Source organism: Sapajus apella, unplaced genomic scaffold, assembly GCF_009761245.1.
Source record: "Sapajus apella isolate SASKATOON/1434 unplaced genomic scaffold, GSC_monkey_1.0 scaffold229, whole genome shotgun sequence".
NCBI classification, from domain to species: domain Eukaryota; kingdom Metazoa; phylum Chordata; class Mammalia; order Primates; family Cebidae; genus Sapajus; species Sapajus apella.
In genome coordinates, this window is record NW_022437169.1 from 372,071 (window position 1) to 387,031 (window position 14,961).

Here is a 14,961-nt window from a genome sequence, read left to right on the forward strand (position 1 = left end):
TCAGTCCTAGGATACCGAGAGTCACGGGCAGAACTGCAAAGTAGACAGCATTCCTTGTCCTCCTAGTCCTCTCCCTACCCTCAGGAGGCTTTGATTAGAGCCCTTTTTCCATGTCCTAAATGTTTTCTTTGCTTTCTTCAGTTAGAATGCCAGAGTCCTGAGGTGTCTTAGCTAACAATTGATCTGATTTTTTAAAGAAAATAGAGATGGGGTCTCACCATTTTGCCCAGGCTTGTCTCAAATTTCCAGGCTCAAGTGATTCTCCTGCCTTGGCCTCCCAAAGTGCTGCGATTATATGTGTGAGCTACTGTGCTCAGCCTGATCTGATGTTTAAATGGCACTGTGGCATTAGGGACAGGCCGAGCCCTCTTGGGTGGACATATGTGCTCCGTAAGATGAGTTAATTCTAATCTGTAGTTGGAAGAATGTGTGGCTTGATGCTTAGGGTAGTGGGCTTTCTGGAGTTCATCATTATACAGCCTGTCCTTTACAGTGGTCTGCCATGGAATAAACATCATAGTGTTGGCATTTTTGCAGCATCATGAAGCTGAGAATTTCCCATCCTCTTTTTCTTTCCTCTGTGAGACTGTGTTAAGAAGAGCCATCCGTAGAGTGAGAGGAGAGGGAATGAGGGTCAGCGGAGGGTATACATGTTGCCAGAATCGTTATTTTTAAGTCAACTCTAACATATTTTAAGAAGAAATTGGAAGAAGAAAAAATCTGTACCTGTAACCATGCCATATTAACTGTTACTTTGCTAGGCTGCCATAGCAAAGTCTCACACACTGGCTTAAACAACACAGGTTTATTTCTTCCTCATTCTGGAAGCTAGAAATTCAAGATGGATGTGTCAGTAATGTTGATTTCTTCCAAGGCCACTTTCTCCCTCTGTAGCCTTCCCTCAGTGCCCTCCTGCGTCACCAGCTGTTTGCCTCCCCTGGGGGCAGAAGTGTTCTATTTCTCACCCCTTACTGCACATTCTCTTTTCTGCTGTCTGTGTTTGCAGTTTGGACTCATTGGAGATGTGGTTGCCTCTCATCTTTGTCACCAGCAGCTATTCCCATCACTGACATCAGTTGCTGAAATTTATGCATTTTGTCTTCCTGATTGCTTATTTATGTTTTTATTTTTGAATTTGCTTCTGTCCTATATGCTGACATGCTGGAAAAAAGCTTGGCCTTTCATGAACGTGCCAAGTCAGCCAGAACACTACTTTCATTTGTGTGGTAAACTGACAAATAAATATAGGGTTGAGGCAGAAATCCTCAGGTCTTACTTTGCATTTGTTTATTGAGTCCTGAGAGGCTCTGTCTCTGCTGCAGAAGCCGTTCTCTTTTCCTGAATGTTTTTCTGTGTTTAGAGCTGGTCTGGAAGCCTGGATTCAGGATAACCAAGGTGGCTGGGCACAGTGGCTCATGCCTATAATCCCAGCACTTTGAAAGGCCGAGGCAGGCAGATCACCTGACATCAGGAGTTCAAGACCAGCCTGGGCAACTTGGAGCAATCCTATTTCTACTAAAAATACAAATATTAGTGGGGCATGGTGATGTGCACCATGGGATTATAAATCCCAGCTACTCAGGAGGCTAAGGTAGGAGAATCGCTTGAACCCAGGAGGTGGAGGTTGCAGTGAGCTGAGATTGCACCACTGCACTCCAGCCTAGACGACAGAGAAAGACTCCATCTCAAAGACAAAAAAAAAAAAAAGATAACTAAAGCTACACTATTATGAAAGCAAAAGATGGCACCATCCATTCATATGATAAATCTTTGGGGGTTTGCTGTGTTGCAGGCACTGTGCTAGGCCCTGACATTAAAGGGATGGATAAATAGACATTTAAAAAAAAAAAATGGAGGTAGGGTCTCACTGTGTTGCCCAAGCTGGTCTCTAACTCTAGGGCTCAAGCCATCTGCCCCCTTTGGCCTCCGAAAGTGCCGGGATTATAGGCATGAACCACCATGCTGGCCTAGACATTTTTAAAAATTAAAATTACATTTTTTTGGAGACAGTTTCACTGTGTCACTCAGGCTAGAAAGCAGTGTCGTGATCATAACTTACTACCACCTTGAATTGCTGGGTTCTGGGGATCCTCCTGCCTCAGCCTCCCAAGTAGTTGGGACTACAGGTGTGCACATTGTACCCAGCTAATTAAATTTATTTTTTTCTTTTTTTAGAGATAGGGTCTTTACCTAGGCTTATCTCAAACTATGGACTCAAGTGATCCACTCACCCCAGCCTCTCAAAGTGCTGAGATTATAGGCTTGAGTTACTGTACCCAGCCAAAATTTAAAAACATTTTAATGAGTATTTACAGTCTCAGGACCTATGGGGACTCCTTCCGTGTGCACCACCACACTCCACTGATTTTTTGTATTTTAGTAGAGATGGGGTTTCAGCATATTGCCCAGTCTGGTCTTGAACTCCTAGCCTCAAGTGATCCACCCACCTCATCCTCCCAAAGTGCTGGTGTTAACAGGTGAGCCAGCGTGCCTGGCCTGAATGTTTAGATTTTTGTTGTCTTCCTTTAGGGAATGTTGGCCTTTGTTCTGGTAGGCAGTTGCTTGTGGTTTAATTTGATCCTTCTGAGGCTAGGTTTTTCAAAAGCGCTTTGTTGAGATATAATTCACCTACCATAAAATTTACGTGTTTAAAGTGTACCATTCATTGTTTTTAGTGTATTCACAGAGTTGCCAATCCATCACCATGATCAATTTTAGATCATTTTCATTGCCATCAAAAGAAACCTTGCTGTTACTCTCCAGCCCTACCAGCCCCATCCCTAATTTACTTTCTGTCTCTACAGATTTACTTATTCTGAAGATTTTATAGAAATAGAATTATATAAGATGTGGTTCTTTGTGACTGGATTCTTTTACTTGGCATACTTTTAAGTTTCATCCATGTTGTAGCATGTATCATTACTTCATTTCTATTACTGAATAATGTTTGATTGTATGCATATGCCACATTTTATCCATTCATTTGTAGGTGGATGTTTTAATTGTTTCTACATTTTGACTGTTATAAATAATGCTGCTATGGAAATTCACGTGCAAGCGTTTCTGTAGACATATTTTCATTTCTCTTGGGTCTTTAGCTAGATGTGGAATTGCTGGACCATACAGTAATTCTAGGTTTAACCTTTAAAGGAACTCCAGAGTGTTTTCCAAAGTTACTACATCATTTACATTCCCACCAACAGTGTACAGAGGGCCGGTTTTCTTTTACATTGTCACCAACACTCTGTATTGTCTGTCTTTTCAATTACAGCCTTCCTAGTGGGTATGAAGTGGGTCTTATTGTTCTGTTGATTTGCATTTCCCTGATGGTTAATGGTGTTAAGCCAGCCTGTTCTATCCTAGAACAGCCACTCTTTTTGGCTATTTGTAGATCTCCTTTGTAGATACATCTATTCAGATCCTTTGTCCATTTTTAAATTGTAGTATTTGTCCTTTTATTAAGTTGTAATAGTTCTTTATGTATTTTAGATACAAGTTTCTTAATAGGATATATATAATTTGCAAATATTTTCTCCCATTCTGTGGGCTTTTTCACTTTCTTCATGGTGTTCTTTGAAACACGAATGTTTTAAATTTTGATGATGTCCATTTTGTCATTTTTGTTTTCTTTTGTCCCTTGTGCTTTTGGTGTTGTATCTAAGAAACCGTTGTCTAATTCCAAGGTCACAAAGATACTTATGTTTTTTTATTAGCAGTTTTATAGTTTAGCTCTTACATTTGAGTTTTTGATCCATTTTAAGTTTTTATGTGGTATGAGATGGGGGTCCAGTTTCATTCTTTTGCATGTGAATATCCAGTTGTCTGAGCACTATTTCTTGGAAAGACTGTTCTTTTTTCCATTGAGTGGTCCTGGAACCCTTGTCAAAAATCAGTTGACAATAAATGTGAGGGTTTATTTGGTCTATATGTCTTTCCTGATGCTGGCTACTATACTTTCTTGATTACTTTAGCTTTGTAGCAAATTTTGAAATTGGGAAGAATGTGTCCTCCAACTTTGTTCTTCCTTTTCAAGATCGTTTTTGCTATTCTGGGTCCCTTGAATTTCCATGGAAATTTTAGGGTCAGCTTGTTATTTTCTGCAAAGCACTCATCTAGGATTTTGATAGGGATGGTGTTGAAACCGGAGGTCAGTTTAGACTGTATTGCTGTATTGTCCTCTTTTTTTTTTTTTTTTGACATGGAGTCTTGCTCTGTCACCCAGGCTGGAGTGCAGGGGCATAATCTCGGCCTACTACAACCTCCTGGGTTCAAGCAATTCCTCTGCCTCAGCCTCTCAGTTAGGTGGGACTACAGGCATGCATCACAGTGATGCCTGGCTAATTTTTTTATTTTTAGTAGAGACATGGTTTTTCCACGTTGGCCAGGCTGGTCTCCAACTCCTGACTTCAAGTGATCCGCTCACCTTTGCACCCTGCATAGTGCAGGGATTACAGGTGTGAGCCACTGTGCTTGGCCTGTGTGGCCATCTAAAGAATAGTAACTGTTTTGATCTATGAACATGGGATGTCTTTCCATTTATTTAAGTTTTCTTTATTTTCAGCAATATTGTAATGTTTCTTAGTTTTGCACTTCTTTTGTTTTTATTCATTAGTATTTTGTTCTTTTTGATGCTATTTTAAATGAAATTGTTTTTTTTTTTTTTATATACTATTTTTTTAGACAGGGTCTCACTATCACTCAGGCTGGAGAGCAGTGGTATGCAGTGGTATTATCACAGCTCACTACAGCCTGGACCTTCCAGGCTTAAGCAGTCCTCCCACCTCAGCCTCCAAAATAGCTGGGGCTGTAGGCACAAACCACCATGCCTGATTAATTTTTGTAGGCTTTTTTTTTTTTTTTTTTTTAATAGAAACTAGGTTTCACTATGTACCCCAGGCCGGTCTTGGGTTTCACTGTGTACCCCAGGCCGGTCTTGGGTTTCACCATGTACCCTAGGCTGGTCTTGAACTCCCGAGCTCAAGTGATCCACGCACCTTAACCTCCCAAAGTGTTGAGATTACAGGCGTGAGCCACTGTACCCAGCCTCCTGGCTAATTTCTGAAATTTTCCATAGAGACAGGAGTCTCCCCATGTTACCCAGGCTGGTGTCGAACTCCAGGTCTCAAGCAATCCTCCTGTCTTTGCCTCCCAAAGTACTGGGATTACAGTTGTTTTTCTTTTTAAATTTTTATTTATTTATTTTTCTTCAGCTTTTAGGTTTAGGGGGTACATGTGCAGGATGTGCAGATTTGTTATACATGTGCCATGGTGTTTTGCTGCACAGGCCATCTCATGACTTGCGTATTAAGCCCGGCATCCATTAGCTATTCCTGGTTTTCCTGTTTTGTTTTGTTTTTTGTTTTTTGTTTTTAAATGGAGTCTTGCTCTGTTGCCTAGGCTGGAGTGCAGTGGTGTGATCTTGGTTCACTGCAACCCCTGCCTCCTGGGTTCAAGCGATTTTCCTGCCTCAGCCTCCTGAGAAGCTGGGACTACGGGCGCCTGCCACCACTCCCAGCTTTTTTTTTTTTTTGTATTTTTAGTAGAGATGGGGTTTCAGCATGTTGGTCAGGCAGGTCTCAAACTCCTGACCTTGTGATCCACCCACCTTGGCCTCCCAAAGTACCAGGATTACAGGCGTGAGCCACCGCACCTGGCCCCCTGCCTTTTTTTTTTTTTTTTTTTTTTTTGGAGCCTGCACTGTCATCCATTGCAGTGGGGCAGTCTCAGCTCACTGCAGCTTCTGCCTCCCAGGTTCAAGCAATTCTCCTGCCTCAGCCTCCCAAGTAGCTGGGACTATAGACACAGGTCACCACGCCTGGCTAATTTTTGTATTTTCAATAGAGGTGGGGTTTCACCATGTTGACCAGGCTGATCTTGAACTCCTGACCTCAAGTGATCTGCCCGCTTTGGCATCCCAAATTGCTGGGATTATAGGCGTGAGCCACTGCACCTGACCAGCTATTCTTCCTGATACTCTCCCTCCCTAACCTCACAGGCCCCAGTGTGCGTTTTTCCCCCACCGCAGGTTCATGTGTTCTCATCATTCAGCTCCCACTTATAAGTGAGAATGTGCAGTATTTGGTTTTCTGTTCCTGTGTTTTTGTTTTTTTTTAAATTGAGATAAAGTTTATGTAACATAGTTAACCATGGACTAGTTTTCTTAATTTGCTCATTGATGCTTTATAGAAATACAATTGATAGTCATAACTTAATCTTGTATCCTATAAGCTTGCTGAAATTGTTTATTAGAAAGTCATAAATCCATCTGCAAATGACCAAAGAGCATCTTTTTTATTAAGACAGGATCCTGCTCTGTTGCCCAGGCTGGAGTGCAGTGGCACTTTCATAGCTTACTGCACCCTCTAACTCCTAGGCTCAAGCAGTCCTCCCACCTCAGGCACCCAAGCAGCTGGGATTACAGGTAGTCACCACTGCACGCAGCTCAAAAGAGCATCTCTAATGAAACTCTGATCAGGGTGCTTGTAGGAGCAGGTACTGTTCCACTTATATCTGTAGGTCCATGTGTGTCATGTCACAGTCACCTTTGTTTATCATGATAGCTCTGAGTCACTTTGAAAATATCACCTTAATTTCAGTATTTTTTTTGTCTGAGTGGACAGTACATTTGAAAGATAATTAAAAATGATTTTAACAAAAAAATGTACCATTAATACTTAAATCTTAGTCTTTAGTTCTCAGGGAATTTTGTTTCTCCGGAAAGAGTGTTCCCAGAGGTTTTAAATAACAAAAAGTAGTACGCTTTTAAACAAATCATTTAATTATCCAACTTTTATAATGCTATTATTGTAGCTTTATTTTGACCTAAATACCTTACAAATACCCTCTGTTATGGTTCTCATCTGTAATTTTCTGCCCAGTCATCCAGACTTACAAAGAATCTTATTTTCTCGTTGGTTTAGTATTTCCTTACCTTGGCAGTCAAAATTTACATCTTCGAGATATGTGTCTTTTAATACCCTTGGGTAAAAGTATTGCCAAGAGTTCTTACCAAACCCTAAGTCAGTCATATCTGTTGCTTCCCTGTGATCCACTGATTTATTGACCTTTTGAAAGGGGTGGGTAGAGCCCCTCTGGATCCTTTTTGTGAATGGGAATAACCCTGGCCATCGTGGTCAGATTTTGAGCTTAATGACTTTTCCCTACCCCTGAGACGGAGCCTTGCTCTGTCTCCCAGGCTGGAGTGCAGTGGTGTGATCTCAGCCCACTGCAACCTCTACCTCCCAGGTTCAAGTGATTCTTCTGTCTAAGCCTCCTGTGTAGCTGGGATTGCAGGTGCATGCCACTACACCTGGCTAATTTTTGTATTTTTAGTTGAGACAGGGTTCACCATGTTTGCCAGGCTAGTCTCAAACACCTGACCTCATGATCTGCCTTGGCCTCCCAAAGTGCTGGGATTACAGGTGTGAGCCACCATGCCTGGCCTTAATAACTTTTTATAATGACCCACTCCCCCTAAGGCCCCTGAAAACAAAAAACTTGCTAGTTTATTGTAAAATTCTGATTCTGAAAAGCCATTTGATGGTTTTTTTTTTTTTTTTTTTTTTTTTTTTCTTTTGACTGTAGGATTAATGCTTTATCCTGCATTAGGACTTTGACCTCTCTGTGTCTGTTTCATCATATGTAGAAGGTGGATGATTAATAATAGCTACCTAATGAGTTGTTGTGAGGATTAAGTATGATCATAAATGAGCTTCTGGCACATGATAAATAATATGTGTTAGCAGTCATTATTTATGGAATGGCACCCACCATAACTGGGTGTGGTGATTTCTGTAGGACCCAGGTTCAAGTCTTCAGATGTCTTTCTCATAAGAGTCCCAGTTTCTGAGAGCATTTTGTACCAGGCTTTCATGGCCCTCTATCATTTAGTTTCTGAGTTGTGTTATTTGCTAGTTGTGTCATTTTTATTCGTTTTGTAATTCCTGCTGGATTGTAACACTCGTGAGGGAGTGGCTGTACATTATATATTTCTTCATTTGAGAGTTCTTCCATCCATCCCTCCTCCATTCATTCAGTGAGGCAGCAGATACTTGTTCAGGGCCCAGCGCTGTGCCTGGTACTGACCATATAACAAGTATCACAGTGTAGTTAAACCCTGTGTTCTAATACCCCTGTACCTTTTTTCTTTCCTCCTCACCTCATCAAATGTCTGTGACCTTGGCTGTTTTAGTTCCACTAAGTAGTTGTTAAAGTTCTGAAATGTGTAGGGTGCAGTGGGGTGATGAGGAAGTCATACTACTCTCTGCAGTGAGAAGATAAGTATACAGGTGACTCTTAAGATGTCAGGAAGGTAATCATCTTGGGAAATACAGAGTTCTGTGTGAGCTATTGAGAGGTATGATGCTAGATATTACATCAAGTTGCTGGGGTCTGGAAAATGTTTGAGAGGCTTGAGACAGTTGAGATAGATCTTGGAAGGATGGGTTGAATTTTTAGAGGGGAGATAGGGCAGGTTAAACAAAATGTTTCAGATGGGTCAAAACCATGGAAAAGGCAAGACAGGAAGAAATGAGAGTTGATACATAGGGGCCTGGGTTTATGAAAGAAGTTGTGGGGCTGAGAGTGTGCGCTGAGTGTTCACTGGACAATGGAGAGCCATTGAAGGTATATGAACCGGAAGTGGAAATATTGGAGTAGGAAGAGACAAAGTGAGAAGGAAGGTCTAGTTAGGAGCCTGTTGCCTCAGATGCACTTATCTGGACCTAGCTGCCTAACCTGTAAAACAGGAAGAGGATAACACATGGCCTGCCTCCTGGGCTCAGGCGATCCTCCAGCAATCTTCCCTCCTTAGCTTCCCGAGTTTCTGGGACTATAGGTGCGTGCCACCATGCCTGGCTAATTTTAAAATTTTTTGTAGATAGAGTCTCACCATGTTGCCCAGCCTGGTCTTGAACTCCAGGGCTCAAGCAACCCTCCTGCCTCAGCCTCCCAAATTGCTGGAATCTAAACTTACTGCAAATAAGAACACAGGTGATGTCAATCTTGAAAATCTATGCCACAAGAAGTTCTAAGCAGATCAATGAGAAACACCCGGAGACCCTTTACCTTGTAGTCTGCTGAAGACCAATGACAATTCACCAAAATTGATACAGCTGTGGTGGGATGTTTTAACAGCCAAGTAAATCAAATGTATTGCTTGGCATTTGCCCTAAAAATGTGTTAATGAATTACCACTGTAATTTTTTAAAAGAAAGCAAATCATTTTTTGTTTACTTGGATTTTAAAAGGTAAATATAAAGGGGTAGCACAGATCTGACAGAAAAGCACTGTCTAACCTGAAGAGGGGTAGCATTCTTTGTCCTAGTGATTTTCCTTCTACAAATGATTGTAAACATATAATCATAACTCAGGCAAATATTGCACAGAAATATGCATCACCATGTTGCATATATAAATTAAAAACTGGAACAATCTAAATAACCAATATTAGGAGAATAAATGATGATTCAGCCACTTGGTAAAACAGTAGGTTGAACCATATGAAACTGCTGATATTCAACCACTTTTTGGACACAGAAACAATGCTTTCAGAAAATTCAACCTAATATTACAGCCATTACAAATGGTGTTTTTCTAGGACTATGCAATGACATGAAACACAATGTTCTAAACTTCTATAATCCCATGAGAGGAAAGATCTTAATTACTGTATATAGAAAAAACACTGAAAGGTTCTAGAAGAATACAGCTGAATAAAAATAAAAATAAAAAGGCCAGGCTCAATGGCTCACACCTGTAATGCCAGCACTTTGGGAGGCTGAAGCAGGCAGATCATGAGGTCAGGAAATCGAGACCATCCTGGACAACATGGTGAAATCCTGTGCCTACTAAAAATAAAAAAAAATTAGCTGGGGTGGTGGCACACGCCCTGTAGTCCCAGCTACTCGGGAGGCTGAGGCAGGAGAATTGCTTGAACCCAGGGGGCAGAGATTGCAGTGAGCCGAGATCATGCCACTGAACTCCAACCTGGAGACAGAGCAAGACTCTGTCTCAAAAAACAAAAACAAAAACACAAACATAGATTTAAAAAATAGAAAAAATTCTCAAAATATTACTAGTTTTGGGAGGTAGGATTATCTGTGGTTTTACTTGTAAATGCTTTTATATTTTCCAAAATATGTTCCCTGAGAAAACATTATTTAAGTAATTAGAAAAAAATCAGTAATTTAAAATAAGAATATTTACATACTGGGGGAAATCCATTCTATTATGATTAAATGCTTATACAAAAGGGCATAAAGTAACAGACAAGAGAAGAACAGAAATGCTAAATTCTCACTTTTTAGTGTTCATCCATAAGGAGAATGTGCTTCACAATCAGAAGGAGAAACAAAATACAAAGAGAGATCCGCAGACCAACCACAACAGAGTGTTAACTTCAGAGATTCTAGCTACTTTCAAAATGTTCACCAATGAGTCACACTCGAATCTTGATAGAAAGGGTAAAGACTCAAAATACAAACAAAAACTAAATAGAAGGAAGGTGGAATCACCACAGAATGAGTCAATGAGATTCAAAGAATGCGAATTAATGAGTGAACACTGAAGCAGAGGGAATAATTGGGGGCCTATCAAAGCCCATGCACACTGCTCTGTCCTATGCAATACTTTATCAGTACCCTGCACTAAAACACAGAAGATATATTCCACCACAAACCTGGCAGGTGAAACTAATGTGCTAGAAGACAGCACGGAGCCTTTAAAACTTGCCAGAATTGTGATAACATCATTATTAAATATGGAAAGGACATAACGGTACAGGAAAGATAACTCATTAATATTCCCACACACCAAACACATATACAGTTGACATTTTAAGTATTTTTGCTATTAGTACTTTTCTGTGTTCCTAGAGAGTTCTTTGGGAACAGGGTAAAGATCATGCTTTGTTATTCTGTTGCATATAAATAAATCTAATGTTTACAGCTTTTACCTGAGTGAAATGCCACATGGACTTTGGAGTTAGACCTGAAGTCACATCCTGGCTCTGGTACAGTTAGGTGGCTGACACGCTGAACGTCAGCTTCCCCTTCTATAGCAGCTTTGCGGGGCTACAGGAGGTCGTGCACCGGAGTAGCTGGCACAGTCATTATCTGGAGCGGATACTCACTTAACTTTACCTAAGTATTTTTTGTGCTACTACTCTCCAACAACTGCATCAAACAGCATCTTTGAGTGACTCATATGAATGTGCCTTTCATTGATTCATTCAGTCATCATTTACTAGGCACCTATTCCATGGGAGACACTGCCCTGGGTATTGTGGATTCAGAGCAAACCAGGTAGCTCAGTAAATTGCTAACTTATTGCCTGCTTTTGCCTTCCACCAGCCGCTATTATAGCATATCCAGTAACAATAGATAATGTTTATTGAGCATTGACTACGTGCTATGCTCAGTCCCAACTGCTTCACACATTTGATTTTTTTTTTTTTTTTTTTTTGGGTCTCGCTCTGTCGCCCAGGCTGGAATGCAGTGGCATGATCTTGGCTCACTGCAACCTCTGCCTTCCAGGTTCAAGTAATTCTCCCACCTCAGCTGCCCAAGTAGCTGGGACTACAGGCGTGCACCACCATGCCCAGCTCCTTTTTGTATTATTATTATTATTTTTTGAGACAGTCTTGTTCTGTTGCCAGGCTGGAGTGCAGTGGTGTGATCTCGGCTCAGTGCAACCTCCGCCACCCGGGTTCACGTGATTCTGCCTCAGCCTCCTGAGTAGCTGGGATTAGAGGCACACACCACCACGCTCGGCTAATTTTAGTATTTTTTATAGAGACAGAGTATCAACACGTAGGCCAGGACGGTCTTGATCTCCTGACCTCGTGATCCGCCCACCTCAGCCTCTCAAAGTGCTGAGATTACAGGTGTGAGCCATTGTGCCTGGCCCTTTTTATTTTTATTTATTTAAGAGATAGAGTCTTACTATGTTGGCCAGGCTAGTCACAAACTCCCAAGCTCAAGTTATCCTTCCACTTCAGCCTTCTGAATAGCTGGGACTGCAGGCATGTGCCACTGTATTCAGCTTGGTTTATTTTGAATGTGGTTTTCTATTTTGTGGAGTTGTTTCTTTTTGGGGGTCTCATTTTCTAGGTCCAAAAGCTTCTTTGCATGTGTCCAGTGGATTTCCATGGGATCTTCCAGTTAGATGAAAGACGGAGAGATGCAGTGATTGCATTGGGCATTTTTCTGATTGAATCTGATCTTCAGGTAAGTCTTCATGAAATTAAAAGTTTCTTCATTGTAAAAGGCGGTGTAGTGAGCATTTAGATTTGTATCTGCTTATATTTATCTAAAGCATTACTTGAAGAATACATTTGAACCTAATCAAAGTGGTTAGTGGGGAGGGTAGGACAAGGTGGGAATGAGGCTTCCTAATGTAAATCTTAGAAAATTTAAGTTTTTTGGAATTGTGTGAATATATCATGTTATAAAGAAAATGTGTTTTGTTTGTTTGTTATTATGTGCCACAGAGTAAGTTAAAATGCTTTGAAAAGTAACTGTGTGCCTTCCAGGGTAGGTTTGGTTTTCAAGCTCAGGTAAAATGCTCATAAGTCAGACTCAAGGGTACTGTATTTCTCCTTCCAAAAGGACAGAATCATTTTAGGTAATTTTGATATAATATCTTTTTCAAAATTGTGATATACGTGTGTGTGTGTGTGTGTGTGTGTGTGTGTGTAAACTTTAAGAGTATGTATCAGTATACTTTTTTTTTTATTTTTGAGATGGAGTCTTGCTCTGTCACCCAGGCTGGGGTACAGTGGCGCAATCTTGGCCTACTGTAACCTCCACCTCCAGGGTTCAAGTGAGTCTCCTGGCTCAGCCTCCCAAGTAGTTGGGATTATAGGCGCCAGCTGCTGTGCCCAGCTAATTTTTTTGTATTTTTCATGGAGATGGTATTTCACCATGTTGGCCAGGCTGGTCTCAAACTCCTGACCTTAGGTGATTCTCCCTCCTCAGCCTTCCAAAGTGCTGGGATTACAGGTGTGAGCCACACATGAGCCACCATGCCCTGCCTCAGTGTACCTTTTAATAGGGACTTTAAAACTAGCCCTGTAGCTCCAACAAAAAAACTAGTGTGACTGTTTTGTGTGTGTATTTTTATATTTACCAAAGCTAAGTGAAACAAATGATTGATCGTTGTCTATTGAATATTTGTTTTCTTTTTTTTATATATTTTTTTCTTTCTTTCTTTCCCAAAAGCCACAACCTTGCTTTGAAGTATTGAATATTTATTTGTCTATGTGCTTTTATCATTACCGGATTCCACTTCTAAATTCCAGGTTTAATCATGCTGTGTTAGGTAAATAAAGATGTTAGATGTTTGAATATTTAGGGTCCAGAAAAGATTGCTTCCATCTCCTGGAAATTTTGCTCCAATAAGCATTAATATTTTGACAGAGTATTTATACATTTGAAAAAATAAGAATTTTAATTATAGAGTAGTATTTTAACAATTAAATAGATTACCTAATCAAGGTTAATTAAAAAAACAAAATTAGATGCATAAGCTGAATTTTGGCTTTTCTTCTGCTATCTATCTATTTATCCTTGGAGACAGAGTCTCACTTTATTGCCTAGGCTGGAATGCAGTGGCACAGACATTATTTAATGCAGCCTTGAACTCCTGGGCTCGAGAGGTCCTCCCATCTCAGCCTCCTGAGCAGCTGGGAATAGAGGCATAGGCATGATTTTTGAATTTTCTGTAGAAGTGAGGGTCTTGCTGTGTCACCCAGGTTGATGTCAATCCCTGGTCTCAAGTGATCCTCCCGTTTAGGCCTCCCAGAGTGCTGGGATTACAGGCATGTGCCACTATAACCAGTCTGCCTGTTTATTTACAAATGTGAAAAGAAAGAAAACCATTTTTACTTTTTCTGTTTACCATATCCTACATAAATATAAAATGAATTATAAAGGGCAAAATATTTAAAAATTTTTTGTATAAGAAACTATTGTTGTTCAAATGTGGATTACTTGATAATATCTTTGGCAAACACATTCCTTGATAGATTAACCTGTGTGTCCTGAAAGCGTTGTATTAAGATGACAATGAGTAGATGAGCACAAATTACCTTTGGTGTCATTCAGGTTCTGAGTGAGGCCTAGCAAGATCCCAGGTGGCGTGTGACATTGTCCCTCGGACCGTAGAGTTCGCCTGTATGTCCAGGATAGCCCATCAGCCTCCTATATACAAGAGAGGAACCTAGCATGCTTTGCCAGCCCCCTAAGAAAGCCCTAGGGACCACCTTTCTTAGTTTACGTGGTGCTTAATATTCCTTGCTCCTCTCCAGGATGGGCCATGCATTGACCTTCTTCCGGTCCCAGCAGTGGGCTTTCATGGCAGCAGAGCTGTGGCCAGAGGAGCTGAGGTGGTTTTACTCACCCTGTGCTGCTAATGTCATCACAGTTTATATAGGAAAGAGCCACCTGGAGCCACTTCCTCTGCAGGAGGCCATGTGGTTCAGGCTTTACGGAGTTTTGTTCCTATCAGTGCACTAGGATCCTGGACAGATGTCTTAGCCAGTTCCTTTTTAAAATTCTCTCTTTGTTTTTGGTTATCCATTATGGTATAACAAACTTAGTGCTTAATACATTGTTTTGTTTATTTGATTCATGAATCTGCAATTTATACAGGGTTCAACTGACTCTATTTAGTGTAGGTTAGGGGGCTGGAATCACCTGAAGTCTCTCATTCCTGGGTCTTATCACAGCATAGCATCTAGGTTCCAGGGCAGGTGTTCTGAGAAAGAGCCAGGTGGAAGCTGTGTGCCTTCTGCCATGTTTTTATGTTTTAATTTTTTCGAGACAGGATCTCACTCTGTCGCCCAGGCTGGAGTGCAGGGGCACAATCTCAACTTACTGCAGGCTTCACCTCTCAGGCTCAAGCGATCCTCCCACCTCAGCCTCCCGAGTAGCTGGGACTACAGGCACATGCCACCGCACC

At 41.0% G+C, this 14,961-nt stretch overlaps 1 protein-coding gene across 1 annotated transcript in view; it reads left to right on the top strand.

The window, feature by feature from the left end:
• The window catches only part of PI4KA (phosphatidylinositol 4-kinase alpha), a 149,790-nt gene that overhangs the window by 5,732 nt on the left and 129,097 nt on the right, over positions 1-14,961 (top strand). The window contains exon 2 of the mRNA XM_032271316.1: positions 12,111-12,227. Coding sequence (XP_032127207.1) covers positions 12,111-12,227 — 117 coding nt within the window. The remainder of the gene's footprint in view (positions 1-12,110; positions 12,228-14,961) is intronic.